Here is a 21,568-nt window from a genome sequence, read left to right as displayed (position 1 = left end):
CTGTCTTGTCGACCTGTGTCGTGGGTATTGTGCAACACAGCGCCCTCTTCAGGTGACACAGGGGATTGTTCTGCTTCCCTAACCCAATGTAAGTGAGTGTAAGTTGAAAAAGTGCCTTACACGTTGTTGATTGGACGGTTTTGGTTTTTGGCGCTTTTTAATGCCCACCCAGTGAAACAGTGCTTCACCCAGTCTTTCCTCTACCTGAACATGATTGACACCCGTCTGTCCAATCAGAGAACACCAGTTCAGCCTTTCTGATCCTTGACTTGTTCTCCAATCTTCATCATACCTTTTGGTATTCGAAGCTCGGTGAAAGATAAGAAAGATAAGAAAAAGACATTAGCCTAAGATAAATTAGCGGTTTGTATTGTAGTTTTTGGTGGTTCTTGTATATATATTGTAAATATTATAATTATTCTGTCCAGATCTACATCTTTATATTTGCATTTTTGATCTTGACCTCGTGTAGTAGCCCTGTACTGTTGGCTAACATTAGTTGTTCTAACTAGCTTAGCTAGCTAGCTACTATCCCGGATCCTACGGGAATCTTTTCACACATTCCCCTATCAGGAAAAACTAGTGTAACCGGTTATTTTCTTGCCCGGTGCGGGATTCGATACGGGGTGTACTGCACCACAAGGCGAAATCACTAACCGCTCGGCTAAAGGGTCAGACTCGTTAGCTAGGGGCTAACGTGTCTTAGTAGTTTACACTAGTCACCCTCCCCGGAAGCGCGTCCTCGCGCTTTGTTATTCCCGCGCTCCGAAGAGACTTCTGAGGATTTGCACACTTCCGGATCCCCCCCCCCCCCTGCCACCAGTGTAACCGGTTATTTTCTTGCCCGGTGCGGGATTCGATACGGGGTGTACTGCACCACAAGGCGACGTCACTAACCGCTCGGCTAAAGGGTCACACCCGTTAGCTAGGGGCTAACGGGTCTTATTAGTAGTTTACACGAGGAGTAAAGGTGCAGGGGAGACCAAAGCCCCCATCAAGCTGGTGCAGGGCGTGGGCTCGGTAAGTCGGAGTTTTAAGTGTTCTGGGTAGGACAAGGTGGAGTGGCTAACAAACCGCTTGCATCGCTGGCCTTGCGGGATGTTTAAGCGCGCTGCTGCTGCGGGAGATGGGTGTTCTTCAAAGTTTGCAAGAGACGGATTTGAGGATCTACGAAATGTTGACGGATCTGCTGAGGCGCGTGTCAGTGCAGCCGTGCAATCGAGCCTGTTGGGGAAATGTGAGGATTGAGACTCTGACTGATGAAGGCAGGCGTGTCCAGTTGGCAAAGCGTAACGACACGGTCCGGAAAACCCGTGTCATTCTGAAAGGGTTGATGGATTCGGTGTCATGACTGGGTCGTCAGGAGCAGTATTTAGGGGGCATGGTGAGAGTGAAAAGTCCGATGATAAAGGAAACTACAGAGAGACGGTAGAAGTGTTTCCCCGCTATAATGATGTTCTGGCTGCTCATTAGAAATTGTCCCCTCTGTTTAATGGGAAGTCTAAGACCAGACAAAACCACCTGGTTAAAGCCACTGCTGCTACCGCCCATGCAGGAGGAGATCAAATGTGAGATTGCCGCTGTGCCTTCTTTTCTTTTGGTGGTTGCTTCACCAAAAATTTTGGTCAGCAGCCGCCACTGGTTACTCTACTACTACTACTACTACTACTACGCGGGGGTTATTTGGAGCTATTGACGTGTACATGAACCACGATGGTACGTAGTGATCGCGTGGCGGTGAGATCAATCAGTGTCGTAACTCCCCCAACGGGTCAGCAGGCAGGCACCCACCCTGCAGTCAAGCACCCTGCAGGCAGGCAGGCAGGCACCCTGCAGTCAAGCACCCTGCAGGCAGGCAGGCACCCTGCAGTCAAGCACCCTGCAGGCAGGCAGGCAGGCACCCTGCAGGCAGGCAGGCACCCTGCAGGCAGGCAGGCACCCTGCAGTCAAGCACCCTGCAGACAGGCAGGCACCCTGCAGGCAGGCACCCACCCTGCAGACAGGCAGGCACCCTGCAGGCAGGCACCCACCCTGCACACAGCCAGGCTCCCTGCAGACAGGCACCCTGCAGTCAAGCACCCTGCAGACAGGCACCCTACAGGCAGGCACCCTGCAGGCAGGCACCCACCCTGCAGGCGGGCAGGCAGGCACCCTGCAGACAGGCACCCTACAGGCAGGCACCCACCCTGCACGCAGCCAGGCTCCCTGCAGTCAAGCACCCTGCAGACAGGCACCCACCCTGCACGCAGCCAGGCTCCCTGCAGTCAAGCACCCTGCAGACAGGCACCCTACAGGCAGGCACCCTGCAGGCAGGCACCCACCCTGCAGGCGGGCAGGCAGGCACCCTGCAGACAGGCACCCTACAGGCAGGCACCCACCCTGCACGCAGCCAGGCTCCCTGCAGTCAAGCACCCTGCAGGCACCCTGCAGACAGGCACCCTGCAGGCAGGCACCACGTGTAGCGTAAAGGAAATGACGTGTATGAAACGTAAGCCAGAGTTGTGGTTAGAAGAAGCCAATTTAAACTTCCAGCGGGGGACGCTGACGTTTCAGAAGCAGATAAACTTGGATGGCGCTGCGCAACTTTCTTTCAAACGACAACCGCACATTTAGGGATCGTACGAGACCAGCGACATCAGACGATGAGGAAACGATCCGAGCATCTTTGGCAAGGTAGGATAAATCGCTAGCTTCATGGCTAACTCTCTTGTAATCGCTAACTCTATGGTCTTCTACTACTACTACTACTATGTTCGGCTGCTCCCGTTAGGGGGCGCCACAGCGGATCATCCGTTTCCATCTCTTCCTGTCCCCTGCATCTTCCTCTGTCACACCAGCCACCTGCATGTCCTCCCTCACCACCTCCATAAACCTCCTCTTTGGCCTTCCTCTTCTCCTCTTCCCTGGCAGCTCCATATTCAGCATCCTTCTCCCAGTATACCCAGCATCTCTCCTCCACACATGTCCAAACCATCTCAATCTTGTCTCTCTTGCTTTGTCTCCAAACCGTCCAACCTGAGCTGTCCCTCTAATATACTCGTTCCTAATCCTGTCCTTCTTCATCACTCCCAGTGAAAATCTCATCATCTTCATCTCTGTCGCCACCGGTTACTAATGCTAGTTAAATAACTCTATACTGTAAAAAAATCAATATTCCAACCAAGGAAATATTAGCCAAGAACGCAGAGGGAGGGAGGGGGGGGGTTGGCACCTTTAAATGTTAACGTTTACCTGATGCATGAATATTCTCCGCTTGTCACAGCCCATAAAGGGTCGGGCCTTTAAATCATTTGGTGTGGGGTCCCGGTGGCGTAGCGGTCTATTCCGTTGCCTACCAACACGGGGATCGCCGGTTCGAATCCCCATGTTACCTCCGGCTTGCTCGGGCGTCCCTACTGACGACAATTGGCTGTGTTTGTGGGTGGGATGTGGGTATGTGTTCTGGGCGCTGCACTAGCGCCTCCTCTGGTCAGTTGGGGCGCCTGTTCCGGGGGGGGGGGGGCTGAGGGGAATGGCGCGATCCGAACACACGCTCACCCAGACAGCACCCCGATGTGGGCCACTTCAGGCAATGATGCGGCACTGGTGGTCGTCTTCTGGCCCTGATAAAATGGATGCGAGCCTGAAGTGGCCCACGTGTATAATAGCAAATATGGCCCAAATACGCCAACATGCCTATATACGCGCGGTACAGACGGGACAAAAACCCACAAACAAATAGGAGGGAAGTCACAAATGTCACATGACCCACAAACTCACAGGAGGCGATCCACAAAGGTGTAAGAGCCGCTCCACAAATGCGAAAATGTTTGCGGATCATGGTACATATGTGGATTACAAATAATAAAATCCAATAAAAACTTCCATATATCTGTCCGTCCGTCTGTCTCCGACCTCTTTATACCTGTCACATAAGCTGGCCAGTATCACCAAAGATGTTGTAGCCATGGTAACCGCGTGTACATACTTTCTCTGCAGGATGGGATGGAGAAGGAAAGAGGGTGTGAGGAAAAGTGCCTGTTTTGAAACACTTTTCTGGCACTAAGAGCCAGCCATTAAAACGTTTCCTCATGGGGGGGGGGAGGGGGTTTGATTTTTCATGTTTCCAGTTGAAGCTCTTGATGAAGCTCTTCTATACCGTTTGGCCCTTAATAGGAATCAGACCAACGCCCAGTTAAGCAGGAAAGCCTCGATTCCTTAAAATGGGCCGCAGGAGAGCGAACGTGTTCTCGCCCTCCCTTGAAGAAGGGATTAAAACCCCTGCAAGCCCCAAATGTGCGCGTCACCGCAGAGGAGCGCTATAAATAAATAACATCACCTTATAATCTGCGAATCTCCTGTGCGACGGTGTTGTTGACGCATGTAAAGAGTATTTTAGAGACAACACCAACAGTGAGTTATGTGTTTTGGTAGCTGAGCCATATTGAAGATGGCGGCGTGAATTCACGTGCGCGGCGGCCTCACCCAGTGCCGGTGAGGGAAGATGGCGGCGTGAATTCACGTGCGCGGCGGCCTCACCCAGTGCCGGTGAGGGAAGATGGCGGCGTGAATTCACGTGCGCGGCGGCCTCACCCAGTGCCGGCGAGGGAAGATGGCGGCGTGAATTCACGTGCGCGGCGGCCTCACCCAGTGCCGGTGAGGGAAGACGGCGGCGTGAATTCACGTGCGCGGCGGCCTCACCCAGTGCCGTCCATGCAGTGTCTTTGTCCACGTGTGCATCTAAGTTTCTGTCTTCGTTCGTTGGCTGGGAGAGCCGGTGCTGGATCGGCTGAGAGAGCTTGGTCTGCTGCGCTGTGGGCCCAGAGACCGCGGCAGGCTAAGCTAACCGCTAGCCCATGCAGACCGGCGGTTCCGATAACACCGAGGGCGGTCTGGCGGCGGCCTCACCTGGCGCTGACTGGTGTTTTGATGTCGTCCTGTGGAGTGTGGGGAGGTGTGTCTAGGGTGTCTGGGCTGGGAGAGCTGGTGCCGGATCAGCTGGGAGGGCTCGGTCTGCTGCGTCCGGTTGTCACAGGGACCACGGCCCCTGCCTGGAGCTGCGCCCGAGGAGGAAACACGGAGGGCGGTCTGACAGGACGCGGAAGGCTAGGCTAACAGCTAGCCCATGCAGACCGGCGGTTCCGACAGTCATCCTGGCTGGCGTTTGTCCCCTTGGACAGATTTTTGTTTTCTTTTGGTTTGGATGTGTGTGTTAGTTTGAGTGTGTGTGTTCTTGTAGTTGTTAAACGTGTTTTTGCCTGTGTGTTGCGCTGCTGTGGGCTGGGGGAAACGCCATTTTGTTTCACCTCATGTGTGCAAGTGCATGAGGTGAAACGACAGTGTTCCTGATTCCGGATTCCTGGCATTGTGCAGAAGATGGGGAAGAAGAGGACCTTAGCCTAGCTGAACCTGCAGAACACGGGTGTCCTGCTGGATGTGCACACCAGATGCAAATGTTACCTATTGGCATTTTCTGTTGCTTTGGATCAGGGGTTAATTCTTGTTTTTCCTTCTTCCTCATTTGATCAGCCAGGTATGCCACCTGGCTGCGTGCAAAATGACATGTTCCAGGTGTGGTACATTAACTCTCCGCGCCTTCGGTTTATATCCAGTTTATTGGCATGCCGTCTCTGCAGAGGAATGCGCAATTCGGTGGGAAACTATGTGGCCGGAGCCCCAAGGCCGCAGATGTTTGACGCAGACACATGGTCTGGTTACGTTCCTATCACACAACTTTAAGACCAACTTCAGCCTTAATGGATGTTAAATATTGGCTAACAGCCTTACATGTGTGAAAACATAAACTGAGCCACGAGAGATGTCAGGCCCTCTCAGTGTCAAACGAGACTGTGGGGAAACGACTGCAAGCCATTAAACAAAGCACCGACCTGTTTCACATTAGGATGGCGATGCGAGCTCTTCCGCTTCGGTGCTCGGTGTTTCGGGTGAAGCAGCTGCGGCCGCTCGTCGATGGCACACGTCTGAACGGCCACAGGATGTCACTGTTCCCGGGTAGCATCCGGATGTGGGCCACTTCAGGCAGTGATGCGGCACTGATGGCCTTCTTCTGGCCCTGACAAAACGGACGTGAGCCTGAAGTGGCCCACATGTATAATAGCAAATATGGCCCAAATGTGGGCCTTTTCTGGCAAAGAAGCGGTGCTCTGGGCAACATGTGGTCTGGATGTGACCCTGAAGTGGCCCGTGTGGTAAATGGTGAATATGGCCCAAATATCACACAACAAATATGGCCCACCTTTGGCAAATATGTGGCACATGTGGCATTGCTATGGCTTGGTTCTGGCAAACAGGAGTGGATCACCCAAGTGCCATCATTCCACACGGTATGTGGGCCGGATGAAGGTATTGGGTATGGGACGGGTCCGGGCCACAGCAATTGTGCTATCTGGGTTCTGTTCGCAGTGCATGGTGCATGCAAAAACTCAACATGTGGCTCTCGATGTGGGACGTACACACCAGCCCAGCCAAACTCAACTGGACATTTGAATCAGTGTGTTTCTTAGGTTCATGCACCTGTTTTAAGAAAGGACTGGCTGTGCGAGGGCTCCTCTAATCGCCTGCCAAATGTTATCCAAGAGTGTTACGTTACCTCCGGTCTCTGGTGCTATTGTGGTAAACCGGGAACAATCATGCTGACTGCTATGTCTTCAATCATTATCATGTCATATCTTGATCTGATGAACAGATGAACATGAGTAACAGCCTTGTCGGTTTCCTGAATGTGTATTTTGTGTAGCTGCGACATGAGTAAGAGGACCAGTCTATCATTACTCATTCATACGTTGCGAGGCAGAGTTGCAGAAGGCGTGCTTGCTGGGCTGTCAGTACAAGGGAGAGAATTACAAGCGAGAGAACATCCTGGTGAGTACTTCTATTCCCTCACTTTCACACAAACCAGTGTTAGCAGAGGGAGAGCATACCCACCCAGATAGCAAAACTGCTGTGGCCCGGACCCGTCCCACACCCAACATGTTCATCCGGCCCACATACCGCGTGGAACGATGGCACTTGGGCGGTCTGCTCCTGTTTGCCAGATCTGGGCCAGAACCAAGCCATAGCAATGCCGCATGTGCCACATATTTGCCAAAGGTGGCCATATTTGTTTTGTGATATTTGGGCCATATTCACCATTTACCACACGGGCCACTTCAGGCTCACATCCTGATCACATGTTGCCCAGAGCACCGCTTCTTTGCCAAAAAAGGCCCACACTTGATTTGGCATATTTGGGCCATATTTGCTATTATACATGTGGGCCACTTCAGGTTCACATCCATTTTGTCAGGCCCAGAAGAAAACCATCAGTGCCACATCGTTGCCTGAAGTGGCCCACATCCGGGTGCTCTCTGGGCAGGACCCTCAGCCATCAGGCCAGGTTGTGGTTACGTTTAATTTCAGTGGTTTACCAAAGTTGACATTTAGCTGGATTTCTACTCTTGAATCAGTCGGTTTCTTTGCCACTCTGGCGGCAGTGGGAGTCGGACCCTGCGCTGCGCACCCTGACCTTTCTGCACAACACCACGCTGAAGGAAGATGAAACGTAACGTGACGTGAATACGACTAAAAACCAAAAGCACAAAACGTAAAGAGGAGCTAAATATGCAAATAAGGCAGGTGTTTCATGAAATGTAACGGGCCCTCGAGGCTGATTGTCTGCGCTGGCTTGTGAAAACGTGCCTTCTTCTCCTTCTTCTTCCCAGATTTCCTTCATTACCTACGCGCCCCTTCCCCCGCCATCTGAAATGGTCAAGTCCTGATTAGTGCTCTTCGTGGAAAAGGTCCTGTTGTGCCTTTTACACCCGCACGTAAGTGGAACGAGAGGGGCTCGTTATCGTTTGCCTTCCGCAGCCGGCGGCCTGCACAGATGAAGTGCAACGTCACAGTAGGACCCCACTAATCACCCGCTTCAACACACCTGACCGCTAATATGCATGTTGTGTGTGTGAGAGAGAGAGAGGTTTCTCCTTAAATGTGAATTTAAGATTCCTCCTTTAATGTGAAAAATGTGAGAAGCGGCGCCGGGCTGTCGTCCAGGAGCTGGACCATGTGACTCCAGAGTAGCAGGAAATGGAGGACGCAGGTAAGCTGCGGGGGGTCCTGGGAGGGGGGCCAGCGGCGAGCGCTGCAGCAGCAAGATTTATATTTTCCTGCCACAACCTGAGAGACCGTGGGGGACGGCACCTATTGCTGCTGTTGTTGTTGGATATCATAATCGTTGTTGTTGCTGTTATCGTTATAATCATTGTTGTGTTGTGGTTTTACATGCTTTGGCAACATGTACACAAACATGTCATGCCAGTAAAGCACATATTGAATTGAATTAGAGAGAGTGAAAGAGTGAAGAGAGAGAGACAGAGTGAAGAGAGAGACGGAGTGAAGAGAGAGAGACAGAAGAGAGAGACACAGAGGAGAGAGAGAGACAGAAGAGAGAGACAGAGTGAAGAGAGAGACGGAGTGAAGAGAGAGAGACAGAAGAGAGAGACACAGAGGAGAGAGAGAGACAGAGTGAAGAGAGAGAGACAGAAGAGAGAGACAGAGTGAAGAGAGAGACAGACAGACAGAGTGAAGAGAGAGACGGAGTGAAGAGAGAGAGACAGTGAAGAGAGAGACAGAGAAGAGAGAGACAGTGAAGAGAGAGACAGAGTGAAGAGAGAGACAGAAAGAGACAAAGAGACGGAGTGGAGAGAGAGAGACAGACAGAGTGAAGAGAGAGACAGAAAGAGACAGAGTGAAGAGAGAGAGACAGAAAGAGACAGAGAAGAGAGAGACAGAGTGAAGAGAGAGAGACAGACAGAGTGAAGAGAGAGACAGAAAGAGAGAGTGACAGAAAGAGACAGAGTGAAGAGAGAGTGAAGAGAGAGACAGAGACAGAGTGAAGAGAGAGAGACAGAAAGAGACAGAGTGAAGAGAGAGAGAGACAGACAGAGTGAAGAGAGAGAGACAGAGAGTGAAGAGAGAGAGACAGACAGAGTGAAGAGAGAGACAGAAAGAGAGAGTGAAGAGAGAGAGACAGAAAGAGACAGAGTGAAGAGAGAGAGACAGAAAGAGAGAGTGAAGAGAGAGACAGAGACAGAGTGAAGAGAGAGAGACAGAAAGAGACAGAGTGAAGAGAGAGAGAGACAGACAGAGTGAAGAGAGAGAGAGAGTGAGAGAAGGATCAAGAGAGAGCGTGGAAGAGACAGAGATGGGGGGAGAAAGAGAGAGTATACTGTGTGTGTGGGGGGGGGGTCCTATCAGTGTGTGCTGGGGTCTGCCTGCACATGTCTGTATGCATGCACGTGTGTATGCAAATGTGCATGTTTGGATTGTGCCTTATTTGTACATGCGTGTTTAGTACACGTGTGTGTGCGCTTGCGTGTTTCTGCACCCTCCCCTCTCGTGTCCCATGTGACGCGTAAACGCTCGAGCGCTGCCTCGCACAGACTGACGGGGCATTCCAGAAGCCGTTGGCCTGTCCCACACCCCCATACCACCGAGACCACGTCCAGGGTCAAGCAAAGGCCACGACGAGGAAAACAAGGTTTATAACCGCTCGACAATGGCGGGAAGCACAAGTCTGCGGTCGACGAAAAATGTGAGTTAGTCAATAACGAACCGGAGCTGACGGGGGGGGGGGGGGGGGGGGGGCAGCAACTGCTGAGCCGCTTCTCTCCCCACCTTGTTGTTGAGTTTGACCCCGGGCCTCCGCCGCGGCCCCGCTGAGTATTACAACATAGTCGTCTTTCTTTTTTGTTCTGTGGCTTTTTCCCTCCTTTTTCTCCCCAGTTGTACTTGGCCAACTACCCCGGTCGCTGCTCCACCCCCTCCGCAGACCACCACACGCCTCCTCCCATACATGTGGAGTCGCCAGCCGCGTCTTATCACCTGACAGTGAGGAGTTTCACCAGGGGGACGTAGCGCGTGGGAGGATGATCACGCTATCCCCCCTCCCCCCCAGTTCCCCCTCCCCCCGACCGACCAGAGGAGGCGCTAGTGCAGCGACCAGGACACATACCCACGTCCGGCTTCCCACCCGCAGACACGGTCAGTTGTGTCTGTAGGGACGCCCGACCAAGCCGGAGGTAACACGGGGATTCGAACCGGCGATCCCCGTGTTGGTAGGCAACGGAATAGACCGCTACGCCACCCGGACGCCCCATGCACCCATACTGCTAGTAAGTGTAACCACTCACCGTTGCAGGAATTGAAGACAAAGTCCACAGATGTGGCGTAGTGGTCTACTCCGTTGCCTACCAACAGAGAGATCAGTGGTTCGAATCCCCGTGTTACCTCCGGCTTGGTCTGGCGTCCCTACAGACACAACTGGCCGTGTCTGCGGGTGGGAAGCCGGGTGTGGGTAAGAGTGGGTTAATTGGCCAAGTACAATTGGAGAGACAAATCTCCAAGAGGTAAAATAACATAAATTCCATAGATGAATGTAGGGTCGTAGCCAAGAACACACCTGTGTGGTCACAACACACCTGGCTGTCCACACACCTATCTGCTTGTCTGCTATCAAACCCCAGAACAGCGGTGCGCATTATTCACAGCGCACCAACAGTAAAACAGCTGATTCCACTAATTCAGCCTGGCTGAACTCGCGCTAATTAGTGAAATCAGCTGGTGCAGTATTTGCTTGCAAAGAAAAACCTGCATACGTATAATGTGGATCTCCGTGGCACATGGTTGAGTACAAGAGCCCCCAGACACATGCAGGCTCACAACCATAATATTGTAGCGAATTCCGGGGGGGGGGGGGCAGCGCGGGAACCGCCGCCATAACCGGGACGCGAACCCGTGTCGCCCACACCGCAAGCGACAACGTTAACCAGTCGACTAAAGGGTCCGACCCGTCGGCCAAGGACCAACGTGTCTACTTCTCCATGCACGCTTCACTAAGATGCTCGGATCGTTTCCTCATCGTCCGAAGTCGCCAGTCTCGTACGATCCCTAGATGCGCGGTTGCCGTTTGAAAAAGGAAGTTGCGCAGCGCCATCCAAGTTTATCTGCTTCTGAAACTTCACCGTTTAAATTGGCTTCTTTTAACTACAACTCCGGCTTACGTTTCATACACGTCATTTCCTGTACGCTACACGTGGTGCCTGCAGGGCTGTTGGGGGAGTTACGACACGGACTGATCTCTCCGCACCATCGTGGTTCATGGACACGTCAATAGCTCCAAACAACAGCCCAGTTTCTCACTCAGTTCTTCAGATTTCTTTGGCTTCGGCAGTTATTTTAATTTCTAATTTATTTCTAGTTTTTCCTCTTATCCCACCCGATTAACCCGACGGCATATGGCCGGAACTCTTGTCGAAAAACTCCCCTGGCTCACGTTTCCACAGGAAGGAGATAGGCGTAACACCAGCTTCCTTCACACTCGTGTCGGCTGCTCTCGCTATTTTACACGCTGAGGCCTCATCGCTTGGATTGCACCACCTTCAAGCCGCGAAGGAGGCGTAGGGAGAATGCTTTCGGTTGCTTGGCTGCAGGCGCCCGGGTGGGCCAGAGGGGTCGCTGGAGAACGACGAGTCCCCGAACACTACACCGATCTACACCCACTACCCCTCGGGTAAGGGTGGTCTAATGAACGCCTGACCCCGTGGACGCTCTGGCCGTGACCGGTTACGGCGAGTCTGGGATAGGAACCTCCCGGCCACGTGGCGAGCGGGTTGCCAGAACGGCGGTTTATTCCGCTCGGCCTTGGCAGTTGTTTTAAACGTGCAGTTCAGACATTATACGAAGGACGTAACAGCTCCGTTAAATTACCATTTGGTACCACTTCTAGATTTAGTATTGGCAGAGGGATTAAACGAGGGGATCCGGCTGCTCCCTTCTTATTTCTGTTAGTCATGCAAAAGGTGTCCAAATAGCTGGGAAAGAATTAAAATGCTGTCAATTAGATACAATAATTTTTTTTACAGGATGAAAAAGTTAAAAAAAATTATTGATTGTCTTGGTGCATTCTCCTTGGTATCAGGTCTAACTTTAAATATATAAAAATGTGATCTTTCTGCTGTGAAGGACAGGCCGAATGATTTGTTTGAAATATGTTGTATTCCCGTGAAAGACGTCATGTCATACTTGGGTGTTAAAATACGCTGCCAGGATTCGAACCCGCATCTCCCGCACCGCGGGAGACATCGCTGACCGCTCGACTAAAGGGTCCGACCCGTTGGCCGAGGGCCAACGTGTCTACTTATCCATGCACGTTACACCGCCCCCCCTTCCGGAAGCGCATCCGATGGAGGGAACCGTCAAACCCGGGGCGCGAACTCGTATGCACCCCTTGCGACTACGTTAACCAGTCGACTAAAGGGTCCGACCCGTTAGCCAAAGGCCAACGTATCTACTCATCCGTAACGTGCATGGATAAGTAGACACGATGCGGAGAATAAGGGTTCGCGTACCGGCCGTGGCAGTTCCTGTGGTGCCCCCCCGAATGCGCTACAACAGTATATAAGCAAGTGATCCAGAAGAAAACCAAACATACAACAGTTTAAAATAGAATTGAGTTATTATATCGACACATGACGTGGTTTGAAGAATAGCAAAGTAGTTAAAACTGTAGACATTCGTAAAGCCTAAAATGTGTTTGTTGTTTGATGCCCCGTGTTGTTGTCTTATTTCTTTTTGTTGCATTTTTCATTCCTGTACAGATCAATTAAAAAAAGAAGCTCCAATCAGTCCCCGCGCTGTCAAGTTCTCATAGATACAGTCGGCATTTATGGGAACGCCCGCAAAACGTCACATCCGTTTGTCGTGGGGTAAAACAAATCATTCGAGTTAAGGCGGGTAGACCTTTTGAGGTGGTTGATCTCTGCCATTATTATTACTATTGATCTTTGCCATTATTATTACTATTGATCTTTGCCATTATTATTACCATTGATCTTTGCTCGCCACCACGCCGAAAAGTTGTTGCGTAGCGTTCTGCGCGTCAAACACATTTAGAAATCCCGAACGCAGCTGGCGGCTGCCAGGCTCCGCCCACCCGCTGCTCATACACGCCCCCACGCGTAATCTGACGCATGCGCGGTGAGGCTACTGGGGCAGTTGGTGATGTTGGTGCGCCAATAAGGCGGCGTCAGCCAGCGCAGCCTTATGCGGGATTTCTACTATGACGTCGTGGCAATTTATACCCGAGCGTTCACCCATTACGTCCTTGCGCCCCCCCCCTTATGTCCACCGCGAGGGCCTGACGTGCGCATCCCCGAAATCCTGGACGCACGTCGAGGGGACGTAGCCCGAGCGCAGCAGCATTGGTTGTGATTGGTCCGCTAACCACATCCGCTGGAGGCCGCTTTTCCGGTTTCTGCTCGAGAAACGCCGCCATTTTTAAACGTCTTCGAGTCAGCCTGTTGGTTGTGTAGCACATTGTTTGAGTTGTGCTCAGTGTAGAGTTTTATCTTCTGCATTTGTAGCACATTTGTAGCCGGAAGATAAACAAACAGGATACGAGGCTGACGAAGACATACGTAACAAGAGTCTCGGTCGGTCGGTCAGTCTTTACAAAAAACCCCACAGCGCCGTCTACCGGTGTGGCATTGAATTGCATCTCGCCACGTAAACCCCACGCAGAACCATCGCGGTATCATGACGGCGTCCAAGCAACGGCGTGCTTCTTACGTGGCCATTACGTGGTCACCACGGACGACCATAAAACAAGCTTTAGCGTCCTCAAACGCCCGGTTTCTCTCTTCCGACCAGTCCACTGGGCCCTTGGGCTCCTTACCCTTCAGAGCCTCATACAGGGGGCGCAAGAGATGAGCCGCCCGGGGAATGAACCGGTTGTAAATGTTCACCATGCCCAGGACCTCCTGCAGGGACTGCACCGTGTTCGGGCGTGGGAACCTGGCGACGGCGTCCACCTCATCGGGGAGGGGGGCTGCTCCGTCCCTTGTAACCCGGTGCCCGAATCAACTAGCAACCGCCGGCCGGAGACGGTGTCCTGGATACACAGCAGCCTGCCTTCCTGGCCAACGCTCAGGGCTGCTACTGAGCGCCGGCCCTGGCTTTCCCCGCCCTGCTGATGGTGCACGGCATGGCTTGGCTTTGGTTCCAAACCCAGCATGGTAGAAGCCCAGTCCCCCTGAGTCCTGCTGCCGCGGCGGCGCCCGCAGCCTCAACCGGCGGTGGTGGAAGAGCGTGGGCAGGCAGCAGAGCGGCCGGCCGCACACTGCTGTCGGCTGGCGAGAAAACTCCCGTCAGCCTCCGCGGCAACTCCCGGAAGCTGCTGGTGACGGACAACGTGGCGCTGGCCAAGGCAGCAGGGACGTGCGAGGGGAGCTGACGGAGGAACAGCTGGCCGTAAAGGAAGGCGGGGTCGCACGAACCCAGCATGCTCAGCATCTTGTCCATCAGCTCCGATGGCTTGCCGTCTCCCAAGCCCAGCAGCAACACCACCAGTCGGCCCGCTCCACCTCCGCTGGCTCAAAGCCTGCAGCAGGTATCTCTTAACCGTACCGAGCTTATCCACGGGGGAGGGGCGGGGCTTGCAGCAGGCCCAGTATCCGTGATGCCGTAGATGTTCCGAGTGCCGCCACGACGTAGTGGTGCTGGGTCTCATCCACGGTGATGTTCCTGATAGCGAACTGGGCCTCGATGTGGGCGAACCATGCTGCCGCAGCCGGGTCCCGGAAGTCGGGCAGTTGGAGCGAGACGGCGTCAGCCACTGCCGCTGCTCTGGGAGGTTCGGTCTCCACGGCTCACGTCGGGGTGGGTCACCAATGAGGAGGATGAAGGGAAGGAGACGAGACCACTTCTCCTTTAGACCACACAGCCGTGGGGTCCTTTATGTCCTCCATCAAACTCTAACGCCACAGTTCATTATATTAAAACCTCAGCCTCGTGTCTACCCACAATCCCCCTCGCTAACCCCGCCCACTGCCTTAAAGGGACCGTCTCCGGCCCGCATGGTGACTATCTAACCTGCAGGTGGGTCACTACAATATACTGCCGAGTAAACTTACGGAACCGGAAGGGAGAACAAAGCGGCTGCAGGCCACCAGGCGGCAGGACACGGCGGGACATTTATGGGATCCTACATGTCGACATGTGTATGTCGGCACTTCATAACGGGTAACTCCGCTTCATCCCAATATTACGTCAGAGGTGGCGTGGATGTTGGGTTAGTTTTGTGGTGGGTTGCGTTGCGGGGCAAGACCCCGCCCCCTCACTCTGCCGCTGCTGGGCCCCGCCCCCTCACTCCGCCGCTGCTGGGCCCCGCCCCCTCACTCCGCCGGGGCTGGATGAGGCAGCGCACCTGTGTTGTATGAGGGAAGTGTTTTAGGGTGTGTAATGAGGGAGGGGACATACCGGGGCTCTCCATGTTGGACCAGGAGAGGGAGGGACAGACAGAATGGCTGCTGAGCTCCGAACCAAGAGCTTTACTCGCGTCACGTTGTACAGCCACTGAAAGGGACGTTAGCTTCACACTTCCTTCCGGTTTACAATGTACTGCGTTGGTCGTCGTGCTGCAGGCTTAGAAAATGAAGCCGGGGCTCACCCGGACCACGTAGCGTCGCTGTTCCCCTGCACCGCAGCCCGGGTCCGATGGGGCTTTTCGGTAACCCTCGGGGATGGCAGCCAAATGAATAAATGTCGCACCCTGACATTTTGTGACGTAATACCCCCCCCCAAATCCACCGGTTAAAAAAAGAAGCGTGGGCCTCCGAGTAGGTCCCTGTGTGACGCAGCGTCGCTGCTGCATGGAAACTGTGCACAGAATCCACTCCGCCTGTATTCACACGCGGAGGCACACCAGTCTTTTATACCCTAGCGGTTATATAGACCGCAGCATGGCCGTAGGATACTGATAATGTAACCGGTTATTTTCTTGCCCGGTGCGGGATTCGATACGGAGTGTACTGCACCACAAGGCGACATCGCCAACCGCTCGGCTAAAGGGTCAGACCCGTTAGGTCTTATTAGCAGTTTACAGTCGTCACCCTCCCCGGAAGCGCGCCCTTGTGCTTTGTTATTCCCGCGCTCCAAAGAGACTTCTGAGGATTTGCACACTTCCGGTTCCCACCGCTGCCACCAATGTAACCGGTTATTTTCTTGCCCGGTGCGGGATTCGACACGGGGTGTACCGCACCACAAGGCTACGTCACTAACCGCTCGGCTAAAGGGTCAGACCCGTTAGCTAGGGGCTAGCTAGGGGGCTAACGTGTCTTATTCGTAGTTTACAGTATTACAGTCCGTTTGTGTCGTCATATTGAAGCGAATTCGGGGGACAACGCAACCACAGGAAGTGCCTCGGCCGGGAAGCGAACCCGTATCGCCCGCACCGCAGGAGGCATCGCTAACCGCTCGGCTAAAGGCTCAGACCCGTTAGCTAGGGGCCGGCGTGTCCTCTTATCCATGCACGTTACAGTATCTCAGGTTATAGCGAAGTGTTTCTTACCTGGAGCCTCGACCAGATGACGGAACACGTCAGGGATCCGACCCGGTACGACTCGGTTTGTCTGCGTATCGTGCTCTGTCGAGCGGCAGCAGTGACTCGCCCGACGCCATGATGGGTTTAAATACCGCTTCCCCCCACGCCGACTCCGCCCACGCCACGCCCCCAACTATGACGAGATGCCAGCAGAGGGGCGGCCCGGGGTGCCTTTAAGCGGGCGCAGCCTGTGCGTAGACGCCCACATCAGTAATTTATGCACAACGTGCACCCTTGCGCGGTCGTTTCGACGCCACCCTCCTAATGAATATGTATGACTGCCTTGATTCAAGGGCCCTCATTGGCCACAACCAGAAAACGCGCGTTTAACGCCTTGTAAAGGACTTTCTAAGAGGTCGTTTGCTCAAGTGTCGCGAGAGCCTATCAGCGTTGCGAGTCACATGGAAAACAAGGCACGGAATTTATTGGGGATTTTTTAATGTGTGGTAAATTTCATATACACAAATGCCGATTTACAGAGGTTTCCCCCGACCTTACTGGTTCTCTTATGCGACTTTAAAGAACATGTCGTCAAAACTCCGACTTCCGTTGACACTGAAAGAGTAACAAAACCATTAAGCTGTACACCGATACTTTCCAAGGTGTCACTTTGTTTCCTTTGCTTGCTTGTTTTCTCTGTTTATTCCCTCTTTCCGCTCGTTTGTGTGAGTTGTTGTCTCGTGTTCCTGTTTTGTAATTATTCTTTAGTCCAACTCCTTTCTTACGGTACAGTTTTGTGGAGCGCATGTCTGCTACATTTGTACATACCAATATTTTGCAATTAAAGTTTATTAAAATGTAAAAAAGACAGAAAGAAAGGAGAGAATCTCAAATCTCCTCTCTCCGGAAGAGAATTCGCGTGTTCGCGCACTCGAGCCTGCGGCCAAACTCGCTTCGCGTTTGGTGCGAACACGCCGCGCGTCACACGCCCACGCGTAGGCATGCCGGCGTGCGCATGCGCACGTGTAGAGGGAAGGAAAGCAAAGCGGGGCCTGGTGTTTCTTCGGCTTTATTCTGAAGGCAGACCAAGACTTGCTCCTCCTCCACACGCTCGTTCTCAACGTCGTTATTACAAAGTATCTAAATACAGGCAGCTGAGGTATCCGTCTGTTGTTCTACAGGTGTGGTCTGAGAAGAGGGGGAACAGGGGGGGGGGCGGGGAGGAGGTGCTGAGAGGAGGCAAAGCAACAGTTGTGTGAACGATGACAGAGGAAAAACAGTTTAACAATACAGAAGGTGGAGGTGGACCGGGTGGACGGGGTGGAGGGGGAGGACGGGGAGGGCGTCCTACGGGTCCGATGCGGCGCTCTGCTTGACCACGGCACACGAGTCGTCGTACTGGGGTTGCACGTGAAAGGAAAAACACACATTTCCACACAACAACCGCCCTGACGCTGGCCAAGCGCTCTGCACCGCAGCATCCGCCACAAGAAATAAACAGGAGCAACGAGTCAGGAATCCCTGCGCCACACCTACACACTTAGCAACCAACCTGCCACGAGCATTCACAGAACAACACACACACACACACACACACACACACACACACACACACACACACACACACACACTTCTAACGTCGCTCGCCCAGGCCCGGTTCAAGCGAGGACTCAATATACAAACAATCTAAAGAAACATTCAAAAAAGATGAGAAAACATTCTTTACAACACATTATAAGGGGTGCAGTTTGGCTCTGGCTTCAGTTTGCTGGATGGGACTGAGGGAGGAGATGAGAGGTCAGCGAGGAGATGAGAGGTCAGCGAGGAGACAAGAGATGAGGGAGGAGATGAGATGACAGGTGAGGGAGGAGATGAGAGAGGAGACGAGAGGTGAGGGAGGAGATGAGAGATGAGGGAAGAGATGAGAGGTGAGGGCGGAGATGAGAGGTGAGGGAGGAGATGGGAGGTGAGGGGGGAGATGAGAGGTGAGGGAGGAGATGAGAGGTGAGGGAGGAGATGGGAGGTGAGGGAGGAGATGAGAGGTGAGGGAGGTGAGGGAGGAGATGAGGGATGAGACGAGAGGTGAGGGAGGAGATGGGAGGTGAGGGAAGAGACGAGAGGTGAGGGATAAGACGAGAGGTGAGGGAGGACATGAGAGGTGAGGGAGGAGATGAGAGGTGAGGGAGGAGACAAGAGGTGAGGGAGGAGATGAGAGGTGAGGGAGGAGATGAGTGGTGAGGGTGGAGATGGGGGATGAGACGAGAGGTGAGGGATGAGACGGGAGGTGAGGGATAAGACGAGAGGTGAGGGAGGACATGAGAGGTGAGGGAGGAGATGAGAGGTGAGGGAGGAGATGGGACGTGCAGCAGATTTAAATGATCAAACCAAGATCAGTTTCTGATGACTGACAAACTACACTGACAGGCTGCAGCTAGTTTTTCAAATTTGCGACTCTCGTGCATGCACGCACACACACACACACACACACACACACACACACACACACACACACACACACACACACACACACACACACACAGAGTGCCACAAAGGATGATGGATGGCAAACCAGTTTGCTTCATGTTGTGCGATTTGAACCTGCAACAGAAACGTACAGACAGACACACACAGGAGCACACACGGCTCAGTGAGAGAAAGAGACACACACACGTGTTCGGTGTCGATTGTCAGCTCGGTGATTTACACGTATGACCAGCTGTCATGTTAAAGGCAAAACGTTCTCTCTTTTATGTTTTTGTGTGTATTTGGCAGTGTTCTTTCGGACATAAGTAGCACACCCCTTCTGAAAGCTGTAATTTACTTGTAACACTAAATACTGAGCAGTATTATATGATGTGTACTTTCACTCATTGGTCTATTCAGCAAAATAAATTCAAATGTACTTAAATATAACACAACAAATATAGACATAATTTACCTCGAGTAACTGATTTGCCGTCAATATGTATTCGCGTATACACTGTGTGAACATTAACGTGTGTGTCAACATAAGGCCATGAGATGGAGACGGAAACCAAAACAAAAGAAGAATATATATATATATCTATATAAAGAGCTCAGTCTCATAAACAGTGCAGTGGTTCATCTGTATTCATTATGGGTGTGTGTGTGTGTGTGTGTGTGGTGTGATTGTGCACCCTCGACATGTCGTCTACCTTGTCACCCGCTTCTGTTTTGACAGGGAGCTCAGAAAAAAGAAAAGAAAAGCTCCTTGTTGACAGCACACAGCTTTAAAAAAAAAAAAACACAGGCAGGAAATATACACATTTGTATGTGCGGCTCGTGGTGAAGAACTTATTGTGTCCATCGAAAAGCAGAAAAATCAGGCTGACTGAAGGAACTACAGTATCGGTGGGTGGGAGAGACGGGCGCGCTTGTCTGTCCCCGGCGGTACAGTCCACAGTCTTCTGAAGGATTATGTGCTGCGGTGCCACTCTACCGTCCGTCCACGGCGGGCGGACGGACGGCGTCCACGTTTCTAGCCCACACTAGTGCTCTAATAGTCACAGGAAAAACTGGGGGCAGAGGGGATGGGGGAGGTCGGGGGGATGGGGGCAGGGAGACCCCCCCCCCAAAAAAAACCCCACACCGTCCCTGTCCCCGTCCCCACAGGCCTGCAGATCACCAGACACGGCAGATGTTGTTGGGGACCATGTTGCTGTTCTTCCTGCAGCTGAAGGCTTGAGCAAATTCTGGAAAGTTCTGGAGGGATCCCAGTACCCTGCGTAGCACACACAAGGATGAATTCACTAAGGATAAAGACTTTTGTTAACTCAGGAGTACATATGAAAATTAAGGTTGGGGCTTGAAGTCTCGTGAAACACCTGTGATGACTGAAGTGTTCTTGTTGTGCGATAACACTGTGATGACTGAAGTGTTCATGTTGTGTGATAACACGGTGATGACGGAAGTGTTCATGTTGTGTGATAACACGGTGATGACTGAAGTGTTCATGTTGTGCGATAACACTGTGATGGCTGAAGTGTTCATGTGTGATAACACCGTGATGACTGAAGTGTTCATGTTGTGTGATAACACTGTGATGACTGAAGTGTTCATGTTGTGCGATAACACTGTGATGACTGAAGTGTTCATGTTGTGTGATAACACTGTGATGACTGAAGTGTTCATGCTGTGTGATAACACTGTGGTGACTGAAGTGTTCATGTTGTGTGATAACACGGTGATGACTGAAGTGTTCATGTTGTGCGATAACACGGTGATGACTGAAGTGTTCTTGTTGTGCGATAACACTGTGATGACTGAAGTGTTCATGTTGTGTGATAACACGGTGATGACGGAAGTGTTCATGTTGTGTGATAACACGGTGATGACTGAAGTGTTCATGTTGTGCGATAACACTGTGATGGCTGAAGTGTTCATGTGTGATAACACCGTGATGACTGAAGTGTTCATGTTGTGTGATAACACTGTGATGACTGAAGTGTTCATGTTGTGTGATAACACTGTGATGACTGAAGTGTTCATGTTGTGCGATAACACTGTGATGACTGAAGTGTTCATGTTGTGTGATAACACTGTGATGACTGAAGTGTTCATGCTGTGTGATAACACTGTGGTGACTGAAGTGTTCATGTTGTGTGATAACACGGTGATGACTGAAGTGTTCATGTTGTGCGATAACACGGTGATGACTGAAGTGTTCACGTTGTGTGATAACACTGTGATGACTGAAGTGTTCATGTTGTGCGATAACACTGATGACGGAAGTGTTCACGTTGTGTGATAACATGGTGATGACTGAAGTGTTCATGTTGTGTGATAACACGGTGATGACTGAAGTGTTCATGCTGTGCGATAACACTGTGATGACTAAAGTGTTCATGTGTGATAACACTGTGATGACTAAAGTGTTCATGTGTGATAACACTGTGATGACGGAAGTGTTCATGTGTGATAACACTGTGATGACTGAAGTGTTCATGTGTGATAACACTGTGATGACTGAAGTGTTCATGTTGTGCGATAACACGGTGATGACTGAAGTGTTCACGTTGTGTGATAACACTGTGATGACTGAAGTGTTCATGTTGTGTGATAACACTGTGATGACTGAAGTGTTCATGTTGTGCGATAACACTGTGATGACTGAAGTGTTCATGTTGTGTGATAACACTGTGATGACTGAAGTGTTCATGCTGTGTGATAACACTGTGATGACTGAAG

General features: G+C 52.1%; 1 protein-coding gene across 1 annotated transcript in view; it reads right to left on the bottom strand.

Moving 5' to 3' along the window:
- Positions 1-18,857: 18,857 nt before the first annotated feature.
- LOC130115839 (neprilysin-like) overlaps positions 18,858-21,568 on the bottom strand; it is a 63,694-nt gene continuing 60,983 nt past the window's right edge. The window contains exon 21 of the mRNA XM_056283691.1: positions 18,858-20,102. Within this exon, the coding sequence (XP_056139666.1) occupies positions 20,003-20,102 (100 nt within the window). The 3' untranslated portion in view covers positions 18,858-20,002. The remainder of the gene's footprint in view (positions 20,103-21,568) is intronic.

The sequence above is a fragment of the Lampris incognitus genome, chromosome 7 (assembly GCF_029633865.1).
Source record: "Lampris incognitus isolate fLamInc1 chromosome 7, fLamInc1.hap2, whole genome shotgun sequence".
In the NCBI taxonomy this organism is placed as follows: Eukaryota; Metazoa; Chordata; class Actinopteri; order Lampriformes; family Lampridae; genus Lampris; species Lampris incognitus.
This window is presented reverse-complemented; position numbering and strand designations above follow the sequence as displayed.